The sequence below is a fragment of the Labrus bergylta genome, chromosome 4 (genome assembly GCF_963930695.1).
Source record: "Labrus bergylta chromosome 4, fLabBer1.1, whole genome shotgun sequence".
Lineage (NCBI taxonomy): Eukaryota > Metazoa > Chordata > Actinopteri > Labriformes > Labridae > Labrus > Labrus bergylta.
Genome location: NC_089198.1, coordinates 30,913,137 through 30,937,563, shown reverse-complemented (window position 1 = coordinate 30,937,563; position 24,427 = coordinate 30,913,137). Strand labels below are relative to the sequence as shown.

Genomic DNA, 24,427 nt, shown 5'->3' with positions numbered 1-24,427 from the left:
AAACATACAATTACTTGAACAGAACACCCAGTTAAATAATGTGTGTTTGAAACACTGTATGAACAAGCAGCTGGCATTCTCTCCTTATTTTGGACTTTATTTATTGACAGCCTCTTAAATATGTGGATTTTGTTTCTTCTACATTTGGTCCACATCCAAATCTTTACCCTTGGTCCGCTCTTCACTGTGCACCTCTGTGTCTTATTTCCCTTGTGGTCTCCCGTGTCCCCGTCACTGTGTGACAGAGTGGGCACCCCGGGGTGACTTAAATGTTTAATGACCAGAGCCCGTGGCAAAGGAAGCCGCTCCCCTCTTCCTCGATGTTCTTTTCTGGCTTACAGTACAGTGGTACAGGGAGTTTGCTCAGAACGACATCGGGCCCCTGTCACTTCTCCTCCTTACACTCTCACTTTGCAGACTGTTTAGTCCCCGAGCTGCCACTCCCCATTAATCTCCATCATTCTTCCTCTCTCACTTCTGCCTCTTGGCATCTGTCTCACCCCCTCGATGTTCCCCCCTCTCTCTCTCTCTCTCTCTCTCTCTCTCTTTCTCTTGGTATCTCTTTTTTTCATCTCTCTCCGTCACCCTCTGTCTCACCCTCCTACTCTGTGTCTCTTTCTCCCATTCTGTCTCCTCCTGTCATCCTGGGTTATCCCCTCCCCTGGTAAATAGATATGAGCCAAAGTCACATTGCATGTCATCTGCCGGAAAACACATTTTTCAATTGGCATGTTTACACCCAGCGCACATCGTAATGCTGCTTGTGATTCGAGGGGCTGTGGAAGGGCGGGAAAGAATTGAAGTCAGGCGTTGTAACACAGCTTTTGATTATATGGGGTTTTAGATTAGGAAGGTGGGTTCACTGAAAAATTCACAACTTCTCTCTCTTTGATTTTAACACACAGTTTTACTCTCCCTCTGATCTTTCTCTTTTTCTCATGGCAGTCCCTGGCCTTACACCATCTTCCAGCGCGGTTTTGATCTTGTGATGGGGGAACAACCCTCTGATCGCATTTTCAGGTAAGGCGAACTTCACAGAACTTTGTTTTATCCGACTACATTTTTCCTCAGTGCTGCACAACGCATGCAGCACAAAACACTGTACAGCCAAAGACCTTGTTATAATTCTGGTACACCGTCTCTTCTGTGAGCTGAGGCTGCAGAACGCCTCATGGAGCTCAGTCTGTCGGCTATAAAAAGTGTTATGTAATGAAGCGAGATTAAATTTTTAAATTAGAACAGCACATACACTTTATTTTTCTCTCAGGTTGGCTAATCAGTGTCTTGATGTTTACACTCAAGCTGTATTAAAGCAACTTGTTTGAGACATTAATCAGAATGGAAATTTCAACTGGCCGTGGAGAGCAGCATGTCATAATTTGGCACATGGTGAGGGTTTCATCCTATCAACAGTCTGATCTTTTCTTTAGCGGGACGCCCATTGATACATTATCCATTTTGATATTCTACATTACTTTCCTAAAGAATATGGTTGTAATTTTTTTTTATTTTAGGTATTTTTTTAACCAGAGAAACGACCAAAGCCTCCAATGTGTTAGTCTGTCTTTTAGGCTTCCCTGTCCTGTCCGTTACAATTTTACAACAAAGCCTTTTTAGAATTTTAAAAAAGCACCACCTGACATTTCTTTTACCACTTTGCACAACCCTCGTTAAGTTTACAATGAAGTAGAGCTACAGTTTTAGCTTGCCGGGTACCAGTTAACAGGCACCAGGGGAGAATTGATTTGTTGACCGAAGTTAGGCTGACTCTGTGGTATAGGTGATGATTTGCCTATTCTGACAAGTTAGCAAGCGGCTAACTGGTTGTAAGTGGAATGGTAAAAACATGGACAACTTTACAGCTCTCTACTGAATACGCTTTACTTTTGGTACAAATATGATGCACGCTAGCCCTCTAGTTTATGGTGATATATCTATATATAGACGACAGCACGACTTCTGCTATGTTACGCATTTATGCTGTTTGACTTCAGGCTCAAAGCTCAGCATAGGAACCGTGGAGCGTGCTCAGAGCACATAGTCCATGGGTCCTGATTGAGGAGTATACATGCAGGAGTAAATCGACCCCCAACTACATTATCCAGGTGTGTTAGTCTGAGGAATTTTAGTTTGAGATTTTAGCTGGACCAACATGGTTACATGTCTTTTTTTAATGTCTATTTTTAGTTGGAGTGATACATTGACTTGCATGTAAACGTACCGACTATCAAAGTTACCCTGAGGAAGCAGAGTGGGATTTTCTGGCACAACCTCACCAACTATCAAAAGCGAAAGGCTTGAAGAGGTCAAGTTGATCTTCATACTTCAAGTGCTGCTGGAGCTTTTTGACCTCTACCACAGTTACCGTAAAAGGTTGCGAGAGAAATGGGACTAAAAACGTTTGGCAACATGAATCTATAGAATGAGAAATAAGAGCATTTATTAGGGGCTGTGTATTAGGCGAATATTTTATTCCCTTTTTTGCTTTTTTTTTGTCTCCATCTAAGGAACATTTCTGAATCTTGAGCTGCAAAATCCCCCAATTTCATTCACCTATTGAGGCTGACTTCTGGTGCTTTAACACATGAACAAAACTCCTAAAACATTTTTTTTGGGGGGTGAGCTGCATGTGTTTACTCAAACAGACACATTTTTAACTCTGCATATGCCATCCGCAAAGTAAATGGGCAGCGTGAGGTTTGGGTTGAGCAAATGCGAGGACAGCAGGAAATATGAACAACCATCTCCGCATCCTGCCTGAAATGCATTTTTCAGAAGTACATGATTGAAAATGGCTTTAGAGTGTGTGCTGTTTCATGCTAGGCTGGTAGCATACAGCAATGCTGGACACATAGTTAATAATGAAGGCTGTTAAGAGTGAAACGCTGTGGAAGCAAAAACAATGAGCTTAAAAAGAACATGTTTAACAGGACGCCTCGTTTCCAGACAGCATGGGCACCTGTCTGGGACCTGGCAATGGTTTTAACGGCCCTCCTTCCAAACATCATTCATTCTCTGTTGCGAGGCTGGTCAGACTACAGGCTGTGGCTTCATTATATGTCTCTGACTCCCTCCATGTCAGTTCAGCAGCAAAGACAACAAACGTTTGTGCGACTGCTTACAATTAAAAAGAAACCCAGAGTGTCGCTGTGTACCACTCTCCCAGCTGTCTGCATCATCTTTGGCATTGAGCTGATGTTTCCTTCAAGTGCTTTGCTCATTGCCCTCCTTGCTAGTATTTTCTATTTGTTTCTCTCTGTGAGAAGGCTTTCTCTTCCGGCTGTAAGTGTTAAAAATCTCTCAGCTCCCACTCATCCATCCATCCTAATTTAAATGTTTCAGCCTTTTGAACTTCTGAAAAAACAAGCCTGTCAGCCAGTCCTCAGAAAAAGACCTTGTAGATCAGAAAGCGCTTGGAGAGCAACACAATCATCCTCTTGCTTGCCAAAGCAGATATTAGCATTAAACACAGAAGCAAAAAAGGCAATTAGAATCACAGTGGTATAGAGACTAAAAAAAAAAAACAAAGCAAACTAGTGGATGCGTGCAAAAATCCTCCCGTGTCGGAGGAGATAAATGTGGAGAGTCAGCATTCAAACACACAGCATTTGCCACTGGCACAGTTTTAACTGCCGGGAGCTTCTCTAAGGACTACAAACATGTTTTCCACTCAACAACTGTTTTCTCAGGGGGACTCTCTCCTTTCTCTAAGAGTGAACCAAATGAGATGTATAGCAGCACGTTGGTCCCCAGTTGTCCATTACAAAGCAGTACTCGTTAAATGGCTGCTAATTTGTCCTGTGGTCACCCTAACACGTCAGACCGTATCACGGGAGAATTTCAATACTCCTGCTACACAGTCCCAGAGGAGAAGGTGGAACGACTTCTGAGAGAAGTGGCAACAACTTTCTGAAAAATGATCCAGAAATATTAGCATTTTAATAGACCTACCACTCCTTAATAACTTGCTACAGCTCTGGGTTTCGCAGTGAATGGGAGAACGGCGGCACTTTGATCCACAGTAAACTTGACTGCGAAACAAAGGGAGTAATTGGTTGGATGTAATTAAGTTTTCCAAGTCCACAATGGTTTAATTTTGATTCATTCTTAAAGTGACTGGTAATTGATGCAGTGCCCACAATAGGCTGCCCTTTCTTTTATGCCAACTTAGCATTTTTATGAAATGCAAATTGAACAATTGTGGATAAGGAAATGTGTTTAGTTTGCATAAAAATGGTTGTTAACCATTTAATCAACAAGTGCTGCTCTTTTGTGCTACAAGTATTCATGCATAATTCATCAACGTTTAATAATGCATTTCATGTTCATCAGCATGCACTGTTTAACTTAAAGTTGGGAGTATTACATTTCATCTGCAGAGTGTTTTAAAGATTGATGATATTCATTGACTCGCGTATAAAGAATTGTTTTAAAGCCCTCGTTGGAGACATCTGTTGTTTACAGATTTATAGCCCTCTCTGGTCTCACGGGAAACTCTTATTGGCTCTTCTTTGTCAGGGTTTTTCATTCAGTATGCATTGCGTCCATTAGCACACAGTGCCCTTCTGCTCAGGAGAGAGTTATGTAAAAAAGGGATAACTTAGCTCAAAGGTAAAATAAATAACCTTCAACCAGCAGACATTCTCCAACACTGATGCAGCAAAATCATGCATCTTTGAAAGTAGCCCTTTTTGACAGAGCACGGCGGCTGTTTATGCACGACACGAAGACAAGACCTTGATGGAGTATTGACTTAAAGTGGCTGTGAACTTAAATCACACATACAGATCAGTCTTGATTTTATCACTGATTTTGTCTCCATAAGGAGAAGTTTTGGTCGGCTGTTCACAGTTTGGGACAACAGTTACCGATGTAATCAATCACTTCTGAAAAGTGAAAATCTAATGTACCCTCAGTGGATATATTGTCAGGAATTACTTCCTAGATAGAGATTGAATTTAAATTCCCTCTTGATTGGAGCCTGACCGATTGATAATATTGGCCGACATTAGCTTATCAAGTGACTATTGGCTAATTTTATAGCAGATATGTGGCGATATATTCAAATAGCATTTAATTTGAGTTTCATTGAATTACACTAGCGGTTCTTGTTCACCAGCAGAGGGCGCTATATGAATTACAACAATCATCATCACTCTCCAGAGTCTCAAGCGTTGATGCACGTACATGCACAGTTACTTTCCAGCTGAGTGGCCATCTTGTCTTTATTAAATATCTTTTCCACAAGTGGTTTATTACTGCATTTGAGGGATCAACAAAATAAATGTGCATATCTAAATCTATCTCTACAGATCGAACATAGATTTAAGAAAGATATCGGCTGATATATCAGATTCAGATTTCGGCCCCAACAATCTCATATCGGTCGGTTCCCTACTCCTGATTACATGGATGGTACTTCCTTCAGCTCTTTTTTTTTTTTACGGCAAAACATGCTGAGTGTCGTTTTGTCCATCTTGACACGACTTCATTCTTGTTGTTTTTTTCCTCCATTCGTGACTTCAACTTGTTTCTTTGTTTATCCTTTCAAACTATTCTGCAGCTGTACTTGTCTGAACCACCCTTTGTTTCCTCTGCAGATTCACATACACTCTAGGAGAAGGGATGTGGCTGCCGTTGAGTAAAAGCTTTGTCATCCCTCCCGCTGAGCTCGCCATAAACCCCTCAGCCAAGTGCAAGACGGACATGACGGTCATGGAGGATGCGGTGGACGTACGGTGAGAGATTATTATGGACTGTAACAACTTTCCACAAAAGCTCCAACTCAAGAAAAAGGTTTTACTCTGTCACAACATCGAAGTGAACAGAACTATTTTATTTTAATTGCAGCAGTATTTCTAGAAGTCTCTGTCAACGTTGTTTTTTTTATTGTGTCCGATAAAGCTTCACAACACAGAGTACACATCGGCTTTTGAGATGTGAGCGTCTTTTTCATCCGTTGGAAAAAGTTGCTGTTTACTCTCGAGCTGTCTCGCAGTATTAAATTCTCACTTTATCACCATTTGCTTTTATTTACTACCGTTGGAGTGAGCCTTAAACAGCCCTGTGGGGTTGATTCAGAGGTCTCGGCTGTCATGATTCACAGGGTCATAAAACTCTTAAGATCTAACACAAAATCTATTATGAAGATTGAGAAAAAAAACAAAAAACGGTTTCAAGAAAAAGAATAAAGAATTACGTGGCAATGAAGCACCATAAAAAGGATTTCGATTGCTAAATGGTTCATAACTCCTTGAAAGAAAATCTGCTTTGTGTGCAATGACAGTGTTTGTGTCTTGCCTGCAGATTGAGACTCAAGTGTGGAATAACAATGCTGCAGGTTTAAACTGGACAAAGCAGTGGCACTAAAGAATGAGATCTAGCTGGGTTGGGACCAGGTTGCAAGATATATAAACCTGAGAAGTCTGATACAGCTTTTGCATTTCACTGCCTCACGATCGACGAAAAAAATACTTGATGGTAAATTCACTATCAGGTGACTTCTTGTGTTATGACCGCACAAAGGAATCCAAAGGCTGATTTGCCAACGCCGCCATCTTGCATTGGCTGCCATCAGTGGCGGTTTTAGTGATTTGAAGGCTCCAGGTAGAGACTCATATATTGGGCCTTCCCTATTTCCCTTAGAGCAAGCTAGATGCCAACTCGGTTGTCGCTTAGTTCTGGACTTTGGGGACGGTCCCACCATCTTCAGCTTCCCTGAGCCGCCAGCCCGTTCCGTCTTCAGTTCAGATATTTGTTTTGATCTTTGATTTTGGTGAAGAGAGAGTGGAGAGGGTGTAGCGCTGGTGGTTGACTGTCTCCTCCGTATCCTGACCAGGTGCTTCCCAACTGTCCATCAGCAGCCGGTCACAAAAAGTTGGGAAGGAAATGACCCAGAAGCCGTCAGCACTGGGAGGGGCCGCCTGTTCACGGCCTGCTCTTATATTTAACGAGAGAAGGATGACCTAATGCTCAGTTACAAATGACCTCTCACTGAAAGATATACAACCCATGTTGCCAACGTCTCCCCAAACATTCCTTCACCCCAAAACTCCATTGTGTACGTGAGGTGGTGTGTTCCTCCATCGGGCACGATAATCTTAAGGAAATCCTGTAGTCTGTGATGTGCCAAGATGTTCATATCTAGTGTGAGCATGCTTAAGACTATGCTGTTAGGATTCTCCTAAAGTGTGTGATGCTGCCCAAATTGGAAATCGGGAAGGATTTAAAAACTCCTGCAGTGTGAGCCAGGCTTAACCTTTATGGTTCCTTCAAACCGCCGTGAGGAGAACACAATTATACATACAGATTACAGAGTTCTTTAAGTAGTGTAACCCACAAAACGTGTGTTGCCAAGGACCCAGTCAACCGTAAAATGAAGCTTTTAGCTCCTCATCAGAGGAGGGATTGATTGATTTCCAGACATCTCATCTCCTAACTGCATTGGATAAAAAACACAGCAATGGTACATTAAGCACCAAACATCCACCATCTTACTACTCCCATCTTTAGTATGAGATATTTTGCTAAGGCTCTTACAGTCCACTGTGACAACCTGTATTTGCAGCACCTCCGTTTGACGGTATGATGAATGCTGGCGCTTCAAAAAGATACCAAACATGGCAGTTAACCAGTTTTTTCACTGGGATATTTAAAGGAAAAGTGTCTAGGACACACAGGTTGGATGTGTTTTGGCTGTAATTCGGTTCCCAAATAATTTAGCATTCACACTTGCTGTGAATTTCATCATCTGCGAGGCTCTGTTCAATAGCTTTTCCCTGAGTACATGACAACAAAGCACCGAGCAATTATAATAGAGAAATGGGTTTGTAAGATAACATCAAGTTGACTGTGAAAAGGAATAAACGCCTTTGTCTCAAAGGTAGGTGGGGGGGGGGGGGGGGGGTCATGATTCTCCTCACTAAGGCGTGGGTCATAGCAGCGCTATTATACAAGTTCCTGCTTATCATCATCAGCATTCAGGAAATACAAAAAAAAAGGTTGTGTGAGTCAGATTCGCTGCTAAAAACCTTGACTTTCTCTCCCTGCTTCTTTATCTGCTGCTGTCTCAAATAAATTCCTTGTGCTGGATCAGGTGTTTACTTGACCTTGCAAAAAGGTTTACAGGGGACACACACAAAAAAAAACACAAACAAATGATCTGCTCAGAGCAAAGTTAGAGCAAGAGTTTTGTATAGTTTTTTTTTTTTTTCTTCAGTAGTGTGCAAAGTTTGAGATTTCATGATGATTGCACAGATTAATTAAACATGCAGGTGTTTGTAATTCATGCAAAAAATGAATGTTCTTGATTCCGATGGAATAAAGAGCAGATGTCAGAAAAATATCTGGCAGAGCAAAACATAGGAGGACAACTTTGACAGCTCCTCATCTCTCTCCACAGAGACAATCAACTGACTATAGTCAATACAAATAAACAACTGTAAGGTGTGCTTTGTTTAAAGATAGGCTTCATTAAATCATAGTCAAACATTACTGTCTGTCCAAGCGACAACCTCCGGTCTTGAAAAATGAAGCCATTGCAGAAGTGCAAAATCCTGTAGTTCTTCGAGTGTCCACTTGAGGCCGGCTGCAGAGGCACAGGAAGTCACAAACACACCACAGCCAAAGAAGCCGTTTTTACAGAATAAATTAACATGTTTACAGCTTGGTACAAAAAAAAAAATATATATATATTAATCCGATAAGTTATTCATCATGGTCTCACACTGTACAGGCTCCAGCCTCAGCCTGTCGTAAGGCATTGGCGGCTGCCACTGATGAGAATCGGGAGCCCCCCCTGCATTCAGACCCGCCCACAGACATGGCTGGGCCCATGAAAGGCAGGCTGAATGGGCCCTCCACAGATGTAATTTAATATCAATGCATGCGTGTTGGATAGGTAGTGACAACACTATCTCCTGACTAACATTCGCCTCCTCTGACTTGAACCAATCAGCTTGTGGAGCTGATTGAGAAACATGTTGAAATAGAACAATACATAAAATATTGTTTTTTTGTCTTCATTAGAAATGTAGAGTTTTTAGGTTTAAAAAAAAAAAAGTATTATCATTCATGTGGCTGGATTACCGTGGACCATCATGGGCCCCTAATGCAGCTTGACCCCGGAAATCTGCACTAACTGTCTTCTCCTTGTGTATTATATTATTGTAAGTGCATTTTGTTGTTCTTTGTGTTTCCTGTTGTAAATTATAATTTAGGTGCCTACAAAGCACTATTTCATCTTCCACCTACCCAGTGAACTACATTAATTGCTTTGTGAGAAGCTCAAAACTGAACAGTAAGAACACAAACAGAGCTGCACATGTCTAAACAAACCTCCTCTTTTGTTACTCCATGTCTGCTGTAACAGGGAGGAGCTGATGATCAGTTCATCGTTCGACTCTCTGGAGGTTCTCCTGGATTCCTTCGGGCCTGTCAGAGACTGCACCAAGGACAACGGAGGCTGCAGCCGCAACTTCCGCTGCATATCTGACCGAAAGCTGGACTCCACCGGATGTGTAGTGAGTGATTCCTTTGTACAAACTCTGGCTCGAAGCTTCCATACATTAGCGCAAAAAAAAAAGCTGACCGTGACCGTCCTCTTAGATTTCAATATAAATCATTTTCAAAGTACTTTACTTCTAACACTTTGGAGATCCAAGCCTCAGGGACTTTTGATCTCATGCCCACTCATACCACCTCTTCTCTATTGTTTTCGTATTCCAATGTTGTATGAATATCCTGTTGTGGCCATCAATTATTAAGTCCAGCTAGCTGCGTAAATATTCATGAGCATTTCTGCAGGCTGAGATGACCCACATCAAGGACAAGCAGCTCTGTAATGTGTCTGAGTGGACAGTTTGACTTCGCCTCTCGTCTCTTAGGCCGACGACACACTCATTACCTCCAGGTGGTGCTTAGCAACCAGGAAATGTAGCAGCCAGGTTTGTTTAGAGCGTTCTTGTTATTTGCAGAATCTTAGTGCCGTCTGCTTGTGTTTTGCTTCAGCTAAATCCCCTTCCCTCTATAGAAAAGCTGTCAGGACCCCCCCACCCCCCACCCCCCTGAAAATGTAATTTCTTTTCAAGTACTGTGATGCACTTGAGTGGAGCTTTTCAGGTGGGCTGGGAAGATGCAATTTATGCAATTCGGGATGCTTCATCTTATCTCCTTTAATGCACCTCAAGGAGAGGGAGAGCTTGTGAGATGTTTTGTTAATGCAAAAATGTTTCACTTATAGATTAGAGTGGACTCATGTATCTCCAAGCAACTATAAGATGGTTTAGTAAACATCAGCACAGAGGAGCTGAAATGTTTTGGGCAGCAGGCGCAGACATTAATGCATTTGTGGATTTGCATATTTTTGGATTACTTCCTCGTTCTCTCATCAACTTCCTTTAAAGTCTTTGTTGACATTTTTATGGGCTGTGGATTACATTCTTGTCCATAGTTACTGTGGCGTTGGCCATGCGGAAAATATAACGAAGCTGGAAGAGGTATTGGTATGAAGCTATGCAAAGACCTGCTATGGATGGAGGCAGCAGAATACATCCAACCAAACAAAAGGCACCATAAAATCAATATCAGTGTTGAACACTTTTACTGCTAAGATTGTCTAGAGATAGCATTTTCCTTCCGCATTCAATTTTTGACATTCCTTCAGGATACGTACCTATCCCGCCCACTACATTACGTTGCAGATCAGCTGCTGGGGTCAGTAACTTTTTAGTGCCTCACTGCGAAAAACTTTCTGCTGAAAATGTTGCTTTATAAAGTTTTGTGAAGTTCACTGTCATAAACAGTAAGCTCTTTTTGACTTGAGCCTGAGTAACGACCAGTCTGAGGTTACAATGCAAGGAATTGCTATTCTTCTCTATACCAAGAAGTTAATTGCATTTAAGTTTGCTTTGATAGATCCAAGAGGTGGCAAAATACATAAAATATGGGCCTAAGACTGTTTCAAAATGGCTGCATTCTAAATCAAACAACCAAAAAAGAGGTCTGTATTGACCTGACTTTCAGAGCAATGTATGACATGTGGTTTGCATAATGCAGCAGGTCAAAACAAACCAAAAAGCATCTTGTGCTAACGCCTAGAAGCCAAATGGAAGTCAACCGTTTGTTGGGTGGTTTGTTGGGTTCATACTTGAACAAACTCCTCCAAGTGGCTCCCCAAATGTGGTCATCCCATTGAAGACAACTTGAAGATAAAAAGTTGTTGGCACACCGTTGGCCTAAGTGGCCTGCTTTCAGACTCCATCTCCTGTCCAGTCTATCTAGCAAAGGCATAAAAAGGCCAAAAATGAATCTGAAGACCACTGTTGGACCAACTGTCAGCTTTATGTGGACCCACAGTACTGACAGCCTGCTAATGATGAATATGTCTCCTCTAAATTGATTAATAAGCATGCATTCACATCTGTAACCCCTGTCTTTGTATTATGTTTTGATTTCATACTACTTACTCATGGATATGAATGAATATGAGTGACTGAATAATCTAATCAGGGTTCTCACATTACAAACTCACTTAAAAATGAATTGACGTGTATTGAAGATGTTCAGATATGGATTGTTTTGGCTTTAAAACTCTTTAGTTTTTTAAGTTCATTTAACTGAAGTCAACATAGCCACATGCTCACAATATCAGTATTACCAATACTGATTTTGGGTAGCTAATGCCATGTTCCTCAACATGTGTTGTGTGTTAACCAAGTATGATAACTTTGAAGGAAATCTGAATAGTTCCCCATTAATGTGTTTATTACTACAAGTATTGGGTCTCTTAGTTTATGCCTCTACCAAATCTGTCCAATAGCTGTTGAGATATGGGCTGTGTCTGAAAGTAAATACTAACCTGATGCCAACTACAAACAGTATGTACTGAATATTGCCTACTAATCCATGCTGTTAGCATCATACTACAACCTCACCAGTCATGTGTCTTTTATGAACAGTATGTAACTGCATATGGTGGGCGGTTTGAGCTAGAGTTTAGGGGAGTGGCTCTGGGACGCAAGAGTTAACTGTCCAGCCTTCCCGAGGTGTTGTGGGACTAAATGGGCTAAACACCGGTGAAGGGAGGTTCCCTTTTGACAAACTCAGGAAGTCCTGGTTCTTGCTGCCAATCAGTCTAAACAGAACTCAGTTCATTTCTTTACACTGGCTCCCAGTTACTGGTCGTATAAAAATGTAAAACTCAGCTGCTCGCTTACAAAACAGCGATAAATTCTCCTTACCTAAACGCTATAATCCAGGTCTACACTCCCTCCCGCCCACTACGCCTTGCCAATGAAAGGCGTCTGATCCAACCTTCACAACAGGGTCCTAGGACGCTAACTAGACTTTTCTCCTCTGTTGCCCCCCGGTGGTGGAATGAACTTCCAAACTCCATTCGATCTGCAGAGTCCCTCTGCAACTTCAAGAAAAAGCTAAAGACCCAGCTCTTTCATGAACACCTACACACTTAATGATGATGATGACGATGGTTTTTGACATTATTGATGATGATGATGGTGGTAATGATGATGGTTTTGTTTGATAATGAGAAGAACAGCCGTCAATGTATTGGCAATGCTGTTTTGGTTGTGGTGGTAACTAATGGTCAAACGGTAGGGTATTGTTATCTCATCAGGATATAGGGGCATGACTGGAGCAAGGGGTGTCTTCACTAAATAATTCTCCTTCAGGCCACAAATGTCCAAATATTTATTTCAAGCTTTTACGCCATAAATGAATTTGGCTGGACGAGCCACCATTGTTAACCTGAGAAGGACCAACACAAATAACACTCTTGTGACTACAACTTGCTGGAATATGTGAAGTGGACCTGAATAATAATGTCCCCACTCAGAAATTGCTTCATATCAATCTGTAAGATGTCCACAGAGTTGCAACAACATTGCATTGGAAAGTCTGAGATTAAAATATCTGTCCATTTTCCGTCGTGTATCACGAGATGACAGAGTGGAGATTTTCCACCATACAGGGCTTTGAAGTCTCGAAGGCATTTGATTATGCATTAGTCACGCTTCTTTATTTTTTCTGCTTCTCTTCTCTTAATATATATTCAGGTATTTGTGTCCCATTTTTCCTCCTTTACACATAATGACTGGATGCTTTTTAAACAACAGCTTTTATTCGCCAACATGGAGAGGGCAGCTCCTTCATGTTGCAGTGTGTTGCAAATCCTCGCCAAAAGCTAAAGATAAAAAAAAAATCAAATACTAACATTTTCTCCCTGAAATGAGTCTCACTTCAATCCTTAAAGCAACAGTGAAAACATATCCTGCCAATGCTTTGAGGTGTCATGAGACTCTTCTTTTGTATTGTATTAATTATTTATGGTCCTGTTATATTTCCATCCCTGTGAGCATGTTGAAGAATACTGTGATATTATTCTAAGAAACAAGCACAAAGGAGACATCTCTGCTTACTTGCAGCACTTATCCCTTAATGTTTCTGTTTTTACATCATTTGTGGCTGTTCACTGCAACCACAAAGGAAACTGTCATCCTGAGCAGAAATATATGATTTCACACTTCAGTAGCGCTTTACTATTATTACAGGTAGGAGGTGTACAATATGTTAGACAACTGCAGAGCACCACGGAGAATGCTTAAGAAAGACCTAGAATAACTTTCCAGAAACTGCAGGCAGCGTCAGTTTTTCTGTCAATTTCTGTCATTTGTAAACTACAGAAAAATAAAAATAAATCTGATCCATCAAAACAAAGTTCTTATCCCAATGGAGAAGTGAAACAGGCCAAGGCTGTGCATTCTCCAGATACATTTTTTAAGATTCTGGTTGAAATTGTGTGCACGAGCCCACACTCAAAGCGCATTACCGATGACAGAGTTTATACTGTCAGTTTATTGTATGAGACGATGTAGTTTCTACACAATGCACGAGATGAGTTGAGGTCCGCTTCTGGACCAATGGCTCTCGTGCATCTAAGTGAGGGGGCGTGGCTTTTGAGGGAGCACAGAGGGGAGGGGGTGGGTGTAGACGGAGCACTGAGGGAATGCTACTTTCAAAATCCATTTGAAAATAACCAACCCTGCCTTTAAGATGTACTTTGATTTGGGCTCTAAATTGTAGTTGTGAATGTGAGTGTGGCTGATTGTCTGTCTCTGAATGTCAGCACTGTGATTCACAGGCAAACAGTCCAGGGTGTAACCCCGCCTCTCGCCCAATGACAGCTGAGATCGGCTCCAGCCCCCCACGACCAGGATTCAAATTCAGATTCAGATTAAGATTTTGTATTGTCCCACAAGGGGAAATTTGTGTTGCAACAGGAGTAAACAGAAGACAAGCAACACAAGGACAACATCATCATAGAACATAAACAAAAAGGAACTGGAAAAGCAGTATAGATAATGGATGGATAAAACTCTGAGGTCGTAATTCTAGATTTACAGAATTGTAATGTCATAGTTACTCATTTTCACCACTTACTGTGATCGCCACACAAGCCTAGATTACATTACTCTCTTCTGAGTGACAGACAGGTGGGGGTTGTGTGGTTGCTGTATTACCAGGACTTTATCAGTCATTCTTTTTCTGCAGTATCTCTCCATTTCTTTTCTTAGCTCTGCGATCTCATCTCATCCCGTTTACTGCATTCATCCTGTTCCTGGTTCAGAATCTACCAAGAAGCCCGTCACAGACGCTGCTGCCTTCCTAAATCAGACAGTAATTACACACAGGTTGCGAGCACAAATTGAATGAAAGAGGCAGTACAAAATTTGCCTTGCACTTGATTTACCTGGATGTAAACTATCATCAATCACAAAGAAGATGTAGATCGGAAGAAGCATGTTACCTAACGGGATTTTCATTTTCCCAAGCTTTTCAAGGTTTACTTATTCAAAATGTATTAAACCAGGAAGACGTCACTGAGATTAAGAATCCTATTTACAAGAGTGTGTTGACAAAGACAGACAGCAGCACTACATTTGAGGTCTATGCTGTGTTTCCAACAAACACCTTTTAAAATCTTTGCAATCAAGCTGAAGTCGTTCTTCCTCACCTTCACGTACACACATCCCGCTCCCTGTTCATCACCACGCAGCCTCATTCCCAGCTGCGTGGTGAATACATTACTGTATGTTTTAGTAATTATCTTGTGACTGTCAAGCTCATAAATGAGCCTCTCATCCGTCTAATCAGGGTGGTAAACTGGCTGGGCCCCAGCGCTCTGATTCCACCCTAATCAATTAACACCTTGTCTGCCTACGCGCTGCCTTGTCTGCGTTTAATATCTTTGCCGTGTGTGTGAGAGATCCACTGATGCTGGCGGTCCGCACTGACCGACCCGCTCTGTCTGGCTGCGCTCAAGGCCTCTGGAAGTGAGAGCGTAATAATCACAGGATCATTGTGAGATTAATTAGCTTCGTCCTGTCACTTGTCTCCTCTGCAAAATGGCAGGAAAACGAGGATGTTGTTGACGGAGCAGATTGCTACAAAGATGAGATGTACAGCTGGGCGCCTTTCCAGTGTGTTTGTGGAGTGTCATACATATAGATGTTGATCATCACTGCTGTTTTAGCATGTTTTACAACTGATCATGATGTATGTCTGATAAACAGAAGACGATCAAGCCTCGATCGATGGTACCAGTACTGAATGCCTACTTGGTACCCTTTGTTAGATTTCTATGTTCAAACCCTAACCCTGATGATAACTTAAGTTATGATAGCTTATATTATGTTATGCTAGTTTTCTGTTCACTTTTTAAATGGAGAAGACTTGATAGCAAGTCTTCTAGCCAGACTAGCCATCTGTCTGGAATAATGCCATTTCAAACTCAAACACGTTATCTTCATATCAGAATGGTGTTAATGTATTATGCACCCACAGAATACAATCTATGCAGTGTATCAATCTTACTTTATAGCATAGTACATCAACTGCCACGGCTTATCCTCCTCTAAAAATCCAGCTTCTTTTTGAATAACAATCCTTGACTGCACTGTACTGTATATGCTGCAGGCTAATGCACTCCTCTCTTACCACTTTGTATTGGCCAAGCACCCCTTAGGCAGCAAAAACCAATCTTGACTGGGATCACATTTTGGGACACTAAGCAGTGTTGAGAGGAGTCAATACCTGGCAGAGATATAGCTAGACCTCGGCCCTAAAGAGGAATGGGAGCACATTAGATTGTCACTACTGATGTTTTCTCTCCTCGGGCCATTAGACCTCTGTGAGGCTGTGTGTCCAGGCTCGGAGGATTGATGGGGGCTTCTGCTGAAGATGAGTTAGTGGAGGGCTTCACATATATACCGTATATTTATGTAATTAAATTAACAGGATAGTGTGTATATTTACAAAAAAAGGGGAATAACTTGTTTTTATAAGCCGTCAGAATGAAGCAGCATTTACATTTTGGGTCGATATCATTGGGGCTTTATGATTTTGCCAATTAAGTAACACAGTCAATGTTGGAAGAAGTCTCTCATCGAAGCAAGTGAGGCTAGAAAAATACAAAAAGCATCACAGTCTGAAGCAACAAGAAACACAGCGTACAAAGTGTCTGTTACAACAGCTGAGGCTAAGAGACAAAAGAGGACGGTGATAGATGAAGCTAAGGAGAGGAAAAGAGAGTGCAGAGAAAGAATCTTGACAAAAAGCAACGATCTGGCAGTCTCGTGTACCTCCCCTGCAGATATCATGCAACGTAGCTGTATCGTTATCAGTGTCTCATGTTTAGCAGCTTTACCGGCTGCAGAAAGTTATCTAACCCAACTCAGGGTTGCATACAAATGAATAAATAAATGAATCGCAAGCCAAAACATGGTAAATGGTAAATGGACTTGAGCTTGTAGAGTGCTGTTCTAGTCTTCTGACTTCTCAAAGTGCTTTTAAATCACAGGTCACACCTACACCTTCACACACTGATGACAGAGGCTTCAATGTAAAGTGACCATCAGAAGTAACTAATCCCATTCATACACAATCATACACAACCGCCGAAACAGCAGGGGCAACTTAGGGTTAAGTGTCTTGCTCAATGACACAGCGGCCATGTTGCTGCTAGAGCTGAGGATCGAACCCTCCACCTATCGGTTGAGAGACGACCGACTCTCCCAACTGAGCTACAGCTGCCAGAGTTGTCTCTTTCCTGGTCAGTCCCTAAGTTAGCTTTATAAGTTTGGAACCTTTACAAGCTACCTCAACTAGCCACTTAGCCACAGCTGACATATATCATGGTAACAGTTTCATACACATCCATGTATACACCACTTGCAAACAGTTTGCAAACAACAGGCTGACGACACTTGCAGTGTCAAATTTGCATAAAATCTGGTAATATTTTTTACAATGTCTTTATCACATTCAGGGTGTTAGGACAGAGCAGTTGCATGCAGAGGCCTTTGGTGGGCGCCAAAGCGCACCCAACAAAATTTTGACTTTTTGCTGCTTAAACAACTTCTGTTTAAAATCTGTTATCAGAGTACATTTATAATAAATCACAGAGAAAAATCAAGATGCAATGGGAATAGAGCAGATTGCATCATCTCTTTCCTTATACTAAATTCATCAGAAGTTTTCTAAAGGAATATAAATGTTGGAAGAATTATTCCTTCACATAATTAGTTTGCTTGCTGTTATATTTTTGAGCGAATGATTTGCTTTTTTTAAACATCTAAGTTTTTTGGAGCACAACAACATTTTTTAAGCCTCAGAGCTGAGTAAGAATTTTAAAAGGTGTGACCTAGCCTGGCTCGTAGCTGAAGCTTTTTTTTTTTTTTTTTTTTTTAATCAAAGAAACAACCTAGAGTTGTAACAATTTGTGGTGCTTTGACAGTACTTACATGGGTTATTTTTATTAAATCAAAACCATAGCAACTGAAGATTATCCAATGGAAATATTTGCCAAATCAACCATGATTTCCTTGATACTGAATTTCTCTATGAAAGGAACCCTGACTCTTTTGGTAAATGGTAAATGGACTTGAGCTTGTAGAGTGCTTTTCTATTCTTCTGACAAAGCACTTTTACACTGCAGGTCACACCCATTTACGCACATTCACACACTGATGGCAGAGGCTGCTATATAAAGTGTCCATCAGAAGTTACTAATCCCATTCATACACATTTATACACTGCCGACAAAGTTGCAGGAGCAACTTGGGTTTAAGTGTCTTGCCCAAGGACACAGCAGCCATATTGCTGCAGGAGCTGGGGATTGAACCCACCACCTTTGGGTTGAGAGATGACCGACTCTACCAACTGAGCCACAGCTGCTCCAAACTGGAGTTAAAATTGTCTTTGCATCAATCAAGTGATTGTGATGCATTTCCAGCATTATCATAAAACAACAACAGCTGACAACATACTTACAGTTGTTGTATATGACGTTGGTTTCTCAGCGCTGCTGCTTTGTGTCTCATGTAACATACCTTGATCCGTATTCGACCGGCTTTGACGTGAACCCTCAGATGATCCTGTTGAAAGGTCTGGTAGACCAAAGGGTGTCTGGGAAAGCAGAAACCCCATCTCATTAAGTCACAGAACTTCAAACTCAGACTAAGACTTCAGCATATATTACCACACAGTATACATAATGCTGAGGTTTTTAAAGTAGGATGGCGCTTTCTTGTGGGAGACATTTTTGCTCACAGTAACAGGATTATTTCTAAGTTAGCAAAGAAAGTTTCAACCTCTAATTTATTAAGAGAAAGCCTTCTCCTTACATGTGAAACTCACATTTTTAAATCTGCTGGAAACCCAAATCAACAAAAACCTTCTGATAATGTCATGCAGCTTTTTTGTACAAAATCATGTGTTGCGCCTCGACCGTATTGTTTATTTTCTTTGTGTGGTGGAGGTTGCCTGTGTTTGTGTGTGAGAGTGAGACCTCTGTGTGCTTGTGGATCTTTGATTTTGCTCCACAGGTGGAGCTCAGTGATTGGGATGGCGGAGCAGTATGGAAGGAGAGAGAATACCTTTGTAATTGGTGCAGAGTCCGCATCCCAGCTTTCAAATCCAAGCTGTGATCCACATGAAGAGGCAGCAGCAGAGATTTATTTTGTCCTTGGCTTCCAGACTGTTAATTTCTGAATTGGTGTCTGAAACCTTTTTGTGAGCTTTAGTTAGATTTTCTGTTATACGTAGTTGTTCAGGTAACTCTTAAGTGTGAGAAGCAGTAGGTGAGGGCGAACTGCCATTTTCTTTTGAACTCATTTGTTCTCCTGTTTTTGGTTTAGTTAGGTGTTTAGGTTTAGTTATTTTATTTTGGTTAATTTGTTTGTTCAGGTAAGGTAGTGTCATAAAAGAGTTTATAATTTGGGCCTTTGTTCACCCCGAACTAATTTTGCTTCAGTTTTGATTTTTAATTTGTTCTGTTTGTGATAAATCACTGTTGTTGAATTCTAAAACTCAGTTCAGCCTTTGGTTTGGGGGGACCGGGGAGGATTTCTTGTTCTGTTATGTTGCACACCTAACCCCCAGAGGGTCCATATTGTTACCAAGACATGAGGGCTCTTGAATCATAAAGAGACCTATCATACTCCAACGGTTCCTGAGAGAGATGGTTAAACAGAGAGACGGAGACGATTTGGACCAAAGACAAACTGTGTCTGCTTTCTAACATGAACAATCCCTTGGCAGCGTAGTCATCGTAATAAAATAGTTATTTTTCGGACTAAATTATTGCCACAGACAATTCAGTGGTAGCTAAACATTGGTAGGGACCAAATCTGTATTTACAGATTCTACATAAAGAAGTAGAATATTTACTCAGAGGGGTCTGGATTTTCAGCATTGGAAGTTTTGTCATGATTTGCAGAACGCTTGTAGTCCAAGTTGTGTTGACTAATTATGGATTGGCATGCTTTGGTGAGTGGTGGGAAAAAAGTCTGTATGAAAACCAAAAGCAGGCTGAACACAGTACTGGCTCCCATTGGCGGTATTTGGATGATGATTGATTTGTCTCTATTAACAGATATCTACATAAAGGGTCAACTAACAAGCCATTATAGATCAAACATTCACACATTGGCCACAAATCTGCTTGACCTTATGTCACTAAAATGTCACTCTGTTTATGTAAAATCTACCTTTGACCCGGCCTTAACAATAAACAGATGAACACGCTCCATTTGCAGGGATGTTACAGACCAAGAAGTGATGGCGTTTATGTTGCTCGCCTTAAAGCGGCACGCAAAATAAAGTCTTAGCTTGATGTTATTAAACGCTAACCCCCTTCACCGGAATTACTGAGAAATTGTTGATAGACGATCGGTTGCCGTCGTCTCTCATAACTGGTTGGGGTGAAACAACCTCTAGAGCTGATAATAAAGTCATTGGGGAGTGCTAAAAAAGTGTAGTTTCTCAAGTGGAGAGTTAAGACCGGCTCCAAAAGCTTTAGAAAGCCCAGTTAACACCAGTATTAACTGAATTGGCCGCCATTGTTTGTCTTCAAAACGCCTCGCCAATGGGTGATATCACTGAGAATACGTCCATGTTCTGGAGGGACATGTTACCTCATGCAACGCACTTGCCTTCAGCCAAAAAAAAAACATACACTCTCCTGTACTTCCTTTTCTCCTTTAATTCTTCCTTCTGTAACGCAGTTCTAGCTGAACTTTTTCCTGTTGTATTAGGCTGATTACGATACAGCCCTCACCACCACAGTGGCGTAATGTGCTAACTGCGTTTACAAATGATACATTCACCAAGGGCTGCAGAAATGTCACAAAGGTGGCCTCCTCGTGATTATGCAGTAAAACCATGCAGTTGTTTTTGAAACTCACTGTGATTAAGGATTTTGGTTTCACTCTTTTTTAGGATGTTGTAATCTAATGAGACTGTAATGAGACTGTAATCTAATCTGATATCTGCAGTCTTGCAATTTCCAGAAACATTTCCAGAGGCTTTAAAGTTCATAAAGTTGAATAACAGCTTTGACTTCCTGCACTAACTTGTCAGTTGCAGTTGATTAAAATCCGAAACAGCTTGTTGGATCATCGGCGTTTGGATGCAAAGTGTTACATTCAGTGTCAAGAAAATGTCAAACCCAACATTTAATTAAATGAAAAGAACTTGGATCAGAAAATATGATCTTTCTCTTTTTAGAAATATTTGAATCATCGTGTCCATTTGACCTCAAGCTCCACTCCGTGTTGAGCTTGTAGCACTTAGCTGTGAGGGAGGTTAGAGGGGTTACTAAAAAAGTCCAAGTTTGTCTTCACTGAACTTAATCACCAGACCATTCACAGGAGAACAGACTGAGAGGCAGAGCGCTCTGGGATAGGCCGACCTTTGACCCACACTTCTTATCTCATCGGACTGGCTTTTGAAAGAATCTCTCAAGACAATTTCCTCTATTAGGAAACATGAAAGGAAAGTTAAAATGTTGGAATAATGTTCTAGGCAATAGAATGTGATTTCTTTAATAGACCTCCTTAGAATGGACATTTTTCTCTGTGAATCGGAGCTCCTCGGGGCTTCTCTCTCTATCTCTCTCTCTCTGTCTGTCTCTCTCTTTCTCTCTCTCTCTCTCTCTCTCTCTCTCTCTTCAGTGCGGAAAAACCCTTTAAAGTTTCTGGCAAATGTATCATCAGAGGTTCTTATTTGATGTATCGGTCAATATGTGTTTTAATGCTTTGCATGGACCTTTAACAGGATTTTTCTTTAATACAGCTCACAGTTATACATCGCCTTAATATACTGCACATGGTTATAGAACCGTTTCTCCTGAGAAATACAGTATTTGTGCAGAGAGCAAAATACAGCTTCAGGTGTCAACACAACAATCCTCCTTTAAAGTGTTGGTGACTGTAAGATTGAAGACTTTTAATGCTATATTTGTTTTTCTCAAGTTATGACCAGCAGTTAAACATGTGAAGGCTAAAGTAACTAATTTGTTTCTAGTTACAGCAAATAGTTGTGGCGTTACAGTAATGCGTTATAGTCCCAACACTTGACCTAAGGCTAAGCCAGTTGACAACCACTGACCTAAAGAATATACCCCAAAGAATAACATGCTGATTGCATTTTTTTCAGTGCAGGTTTTTTTTATAGTTATTCTAAAGCTTGCTACAACATAGTTCTTCAAACTAAATACCCAAAATAATAATATGCATAGCTTTCCACAACGTCATTCATAAGCATGTTCTGATCTGATCAATGGAATAATATTGGGTCTTTCAAAATGAGTGCAAATGACCGTTTCATAAGTATTTTGTGTGACTGAATCAAACGTTTGATTCGTCAAAGGTATGGTTTGGATGAAATGGTACACTTTGGGTTGAGTAAGTAATAGAAATGTGGCAAAAAGTTACCAATCTTGACTTCTGTAATTAATGGGACCCATACAATAGTTACACAATGTTATATGTAGCACCTGCTCCGCCCATCCTAAAGCTCTAACGTCAGGGCTGACTGACAGATGATTTAGCATCTCACAATCAGCACTGGAAAGCGTTTAGAATACTTCCTAACCCTGCAGTGTCCATCACCTTTTATAATCAGCTGTTACAATAATTTCACAGTTTGTCTCATGACTACTGTCATCAAGGCCTGACACATGCTTGACTTTTAACCTTCTGTTCGCGCAACCATAGCTGCCATGCTCTCTGTGTTCTCTGATGTGTAGAAGCTGACTTATTTTCGAGTCTGCCTGTCTTGTAAAACTAAGCAGGCTTCATGATCACTTCAATTCATGCATGTGTTGTTTCAGGACGTTATGTTCAAGAGGTAACCGTGCTCAGGCCCGCTTAGTCCTGGAGCAGTGTGAGTGCAGGCCAGCGGAGGGAATGAAGAGGGGGGCAGTCGTGCTTAAGCACGGTACCGGGACCACTTTGCCTCGTGTGAGTGCGCCCCAAGTCTCTCAAGCTGTCGTTTTTTGTCCCCACACATGTTCCACCATCACTTTTTTTAAGGTCAGCTTGCAACACCAACAACGCTTTAAAAGAAATACAGTGTGAAAGGCTTCTTCTACTCTCATGTGTATGATACTAAATGTTGAACCAAACATGTCAATGATGCATACTTTATGCTTGGTAATCAGGGATGCATGAGGATGGAGCTCACATCATTTTTAATCATGGCCATTCATCGTCATGTATAAGAACTTCTGCCTTGAAACTACAGTACATTGGATGGAACATTTGTTTGGAGCCAACGAAGGGCTGAAAACAATGCCACAATGCTTTCCCTTTACCCCGCAGGAGACAATAGTCATTCTTCACACAGCCTCAAGGGGTCATTGTCAGGTCAGCATAACGCGCTGCTTCAGGCATTTGAACAAATAAACAATGCTGTCAGTTTAGTTGTGATGCCGGCCTCTAAATGAAATAAAAGCACAACATAAACATATGAATTCTCAAGGGCACAGGTGTTGAATAACAATGAGGCTCTGCTATGCAGATGAAGCTGCTTGAAGTTATTTTCACAGCATATACGTATATAATGTAGAGCCAAGAGATGGCAGCATGAATCATGAATCAAGATACATCTAAAATCAAAAAAATATTCAATTAAAAATATATACTATGTAATATTTATCTATACTTGCCTCTCTCTCCAACCATTACAGCCTATCCATCATTATTCTTTGTCAAACAATTTAATGGCTAAATAAATTATTAAAGTATTCGACCCAGAAGGTTTCTAATACACAACAACACACTGAGCGATACAGTGAGGGTGATTTGTTTAATTGGGGTTGTTTTGTCCACAAGACAAATAAGTCGGAAACATTTGTAATTTTGGCACGAGCACCCAACACATTGCAAAGTCCCATTCAGAATGTCAATAATTCTTCTTGTTCTTTCTTTACATAAGTAAAAAAAAAAAAAATGTTCACATAAATACAGCAGAAATCCAGTACATCCTGTGTAAATGTCTCTGAGTCATGACTGTCTACAATGAGTGAGAAGCTCGAGTCCCGCCAGCTGAATTGTTTTCTGAGCCATGTTTGCATCTTGTTTACATCGACGGGACGGCCTTGTGTATAAAGCTGTTTTAATCAAGGACTAGAGAAAGAAGAATAACAGAGCCTACTTACTGCTTATTGGGATGTCTTTAGATCTCAGTCATCCTGTGTCAATGTATATGCAATAAGAAGCTATGAGTTAACCAAAGTGTGCTAGCATTAACCTGCTAACACAACAATGCAGGACACAGGCAATTGCAGCTCAGCAAAGGACAATTTTGTCCGCTGCTTTCGCTTAATGGTGCTTAATTATGGTACGTTCTAATTAAAAACTACTTTGTGCGAACTTGAGTGGAGAGGGGTTGGAGGTGGCTGGAGGAGAGCAGAGGCTGCAGAATAGTAGAGGTGTTTGTTTTGGTTTTAATACTGGTGCTCAAGGGCAACATCTACTGGATCAAAAAATCACACATTCGCCCTTTAAATCCCCCAAAATTCACCACATTTTGTACATGCTTTACAAGTGGTAACATGTTTATGTTA

The 24,427-nt window shown here is 41.0% G+C and overlaps 1 protein-coding gene across 6 annotated transcripts in view; it reads left to right on the top strand.

Annotated features, from left to right (window-relative positions):
- The window catches only part of astn1 (astrotactin 1), a 415,934-nt gene that overhangs the window by 135,101 nt on the left and 256,406 nt on the right, over positions 1–24,427 (top strand). For all 6 annotated transcript variants that reach the window (XM_065954366.1, XM_065954365.1, XM_065954364.1 and 3 more), the window contains 3 exons: positions 946–1,020; positions 5,601–5,738; positions 9,371–9,521. In XM_065954366.1, the coding sequence (XP_065810438.1) occupies positions 946–1,020; positions 5,601–5,738; positions 9,371–9,521 (364 nt within the window). The remainder of the gene's footprint in view (positions 1–945; positions 1,021–5,600; positions 5,739–9,370; positions 9,522–24,427) is intronic.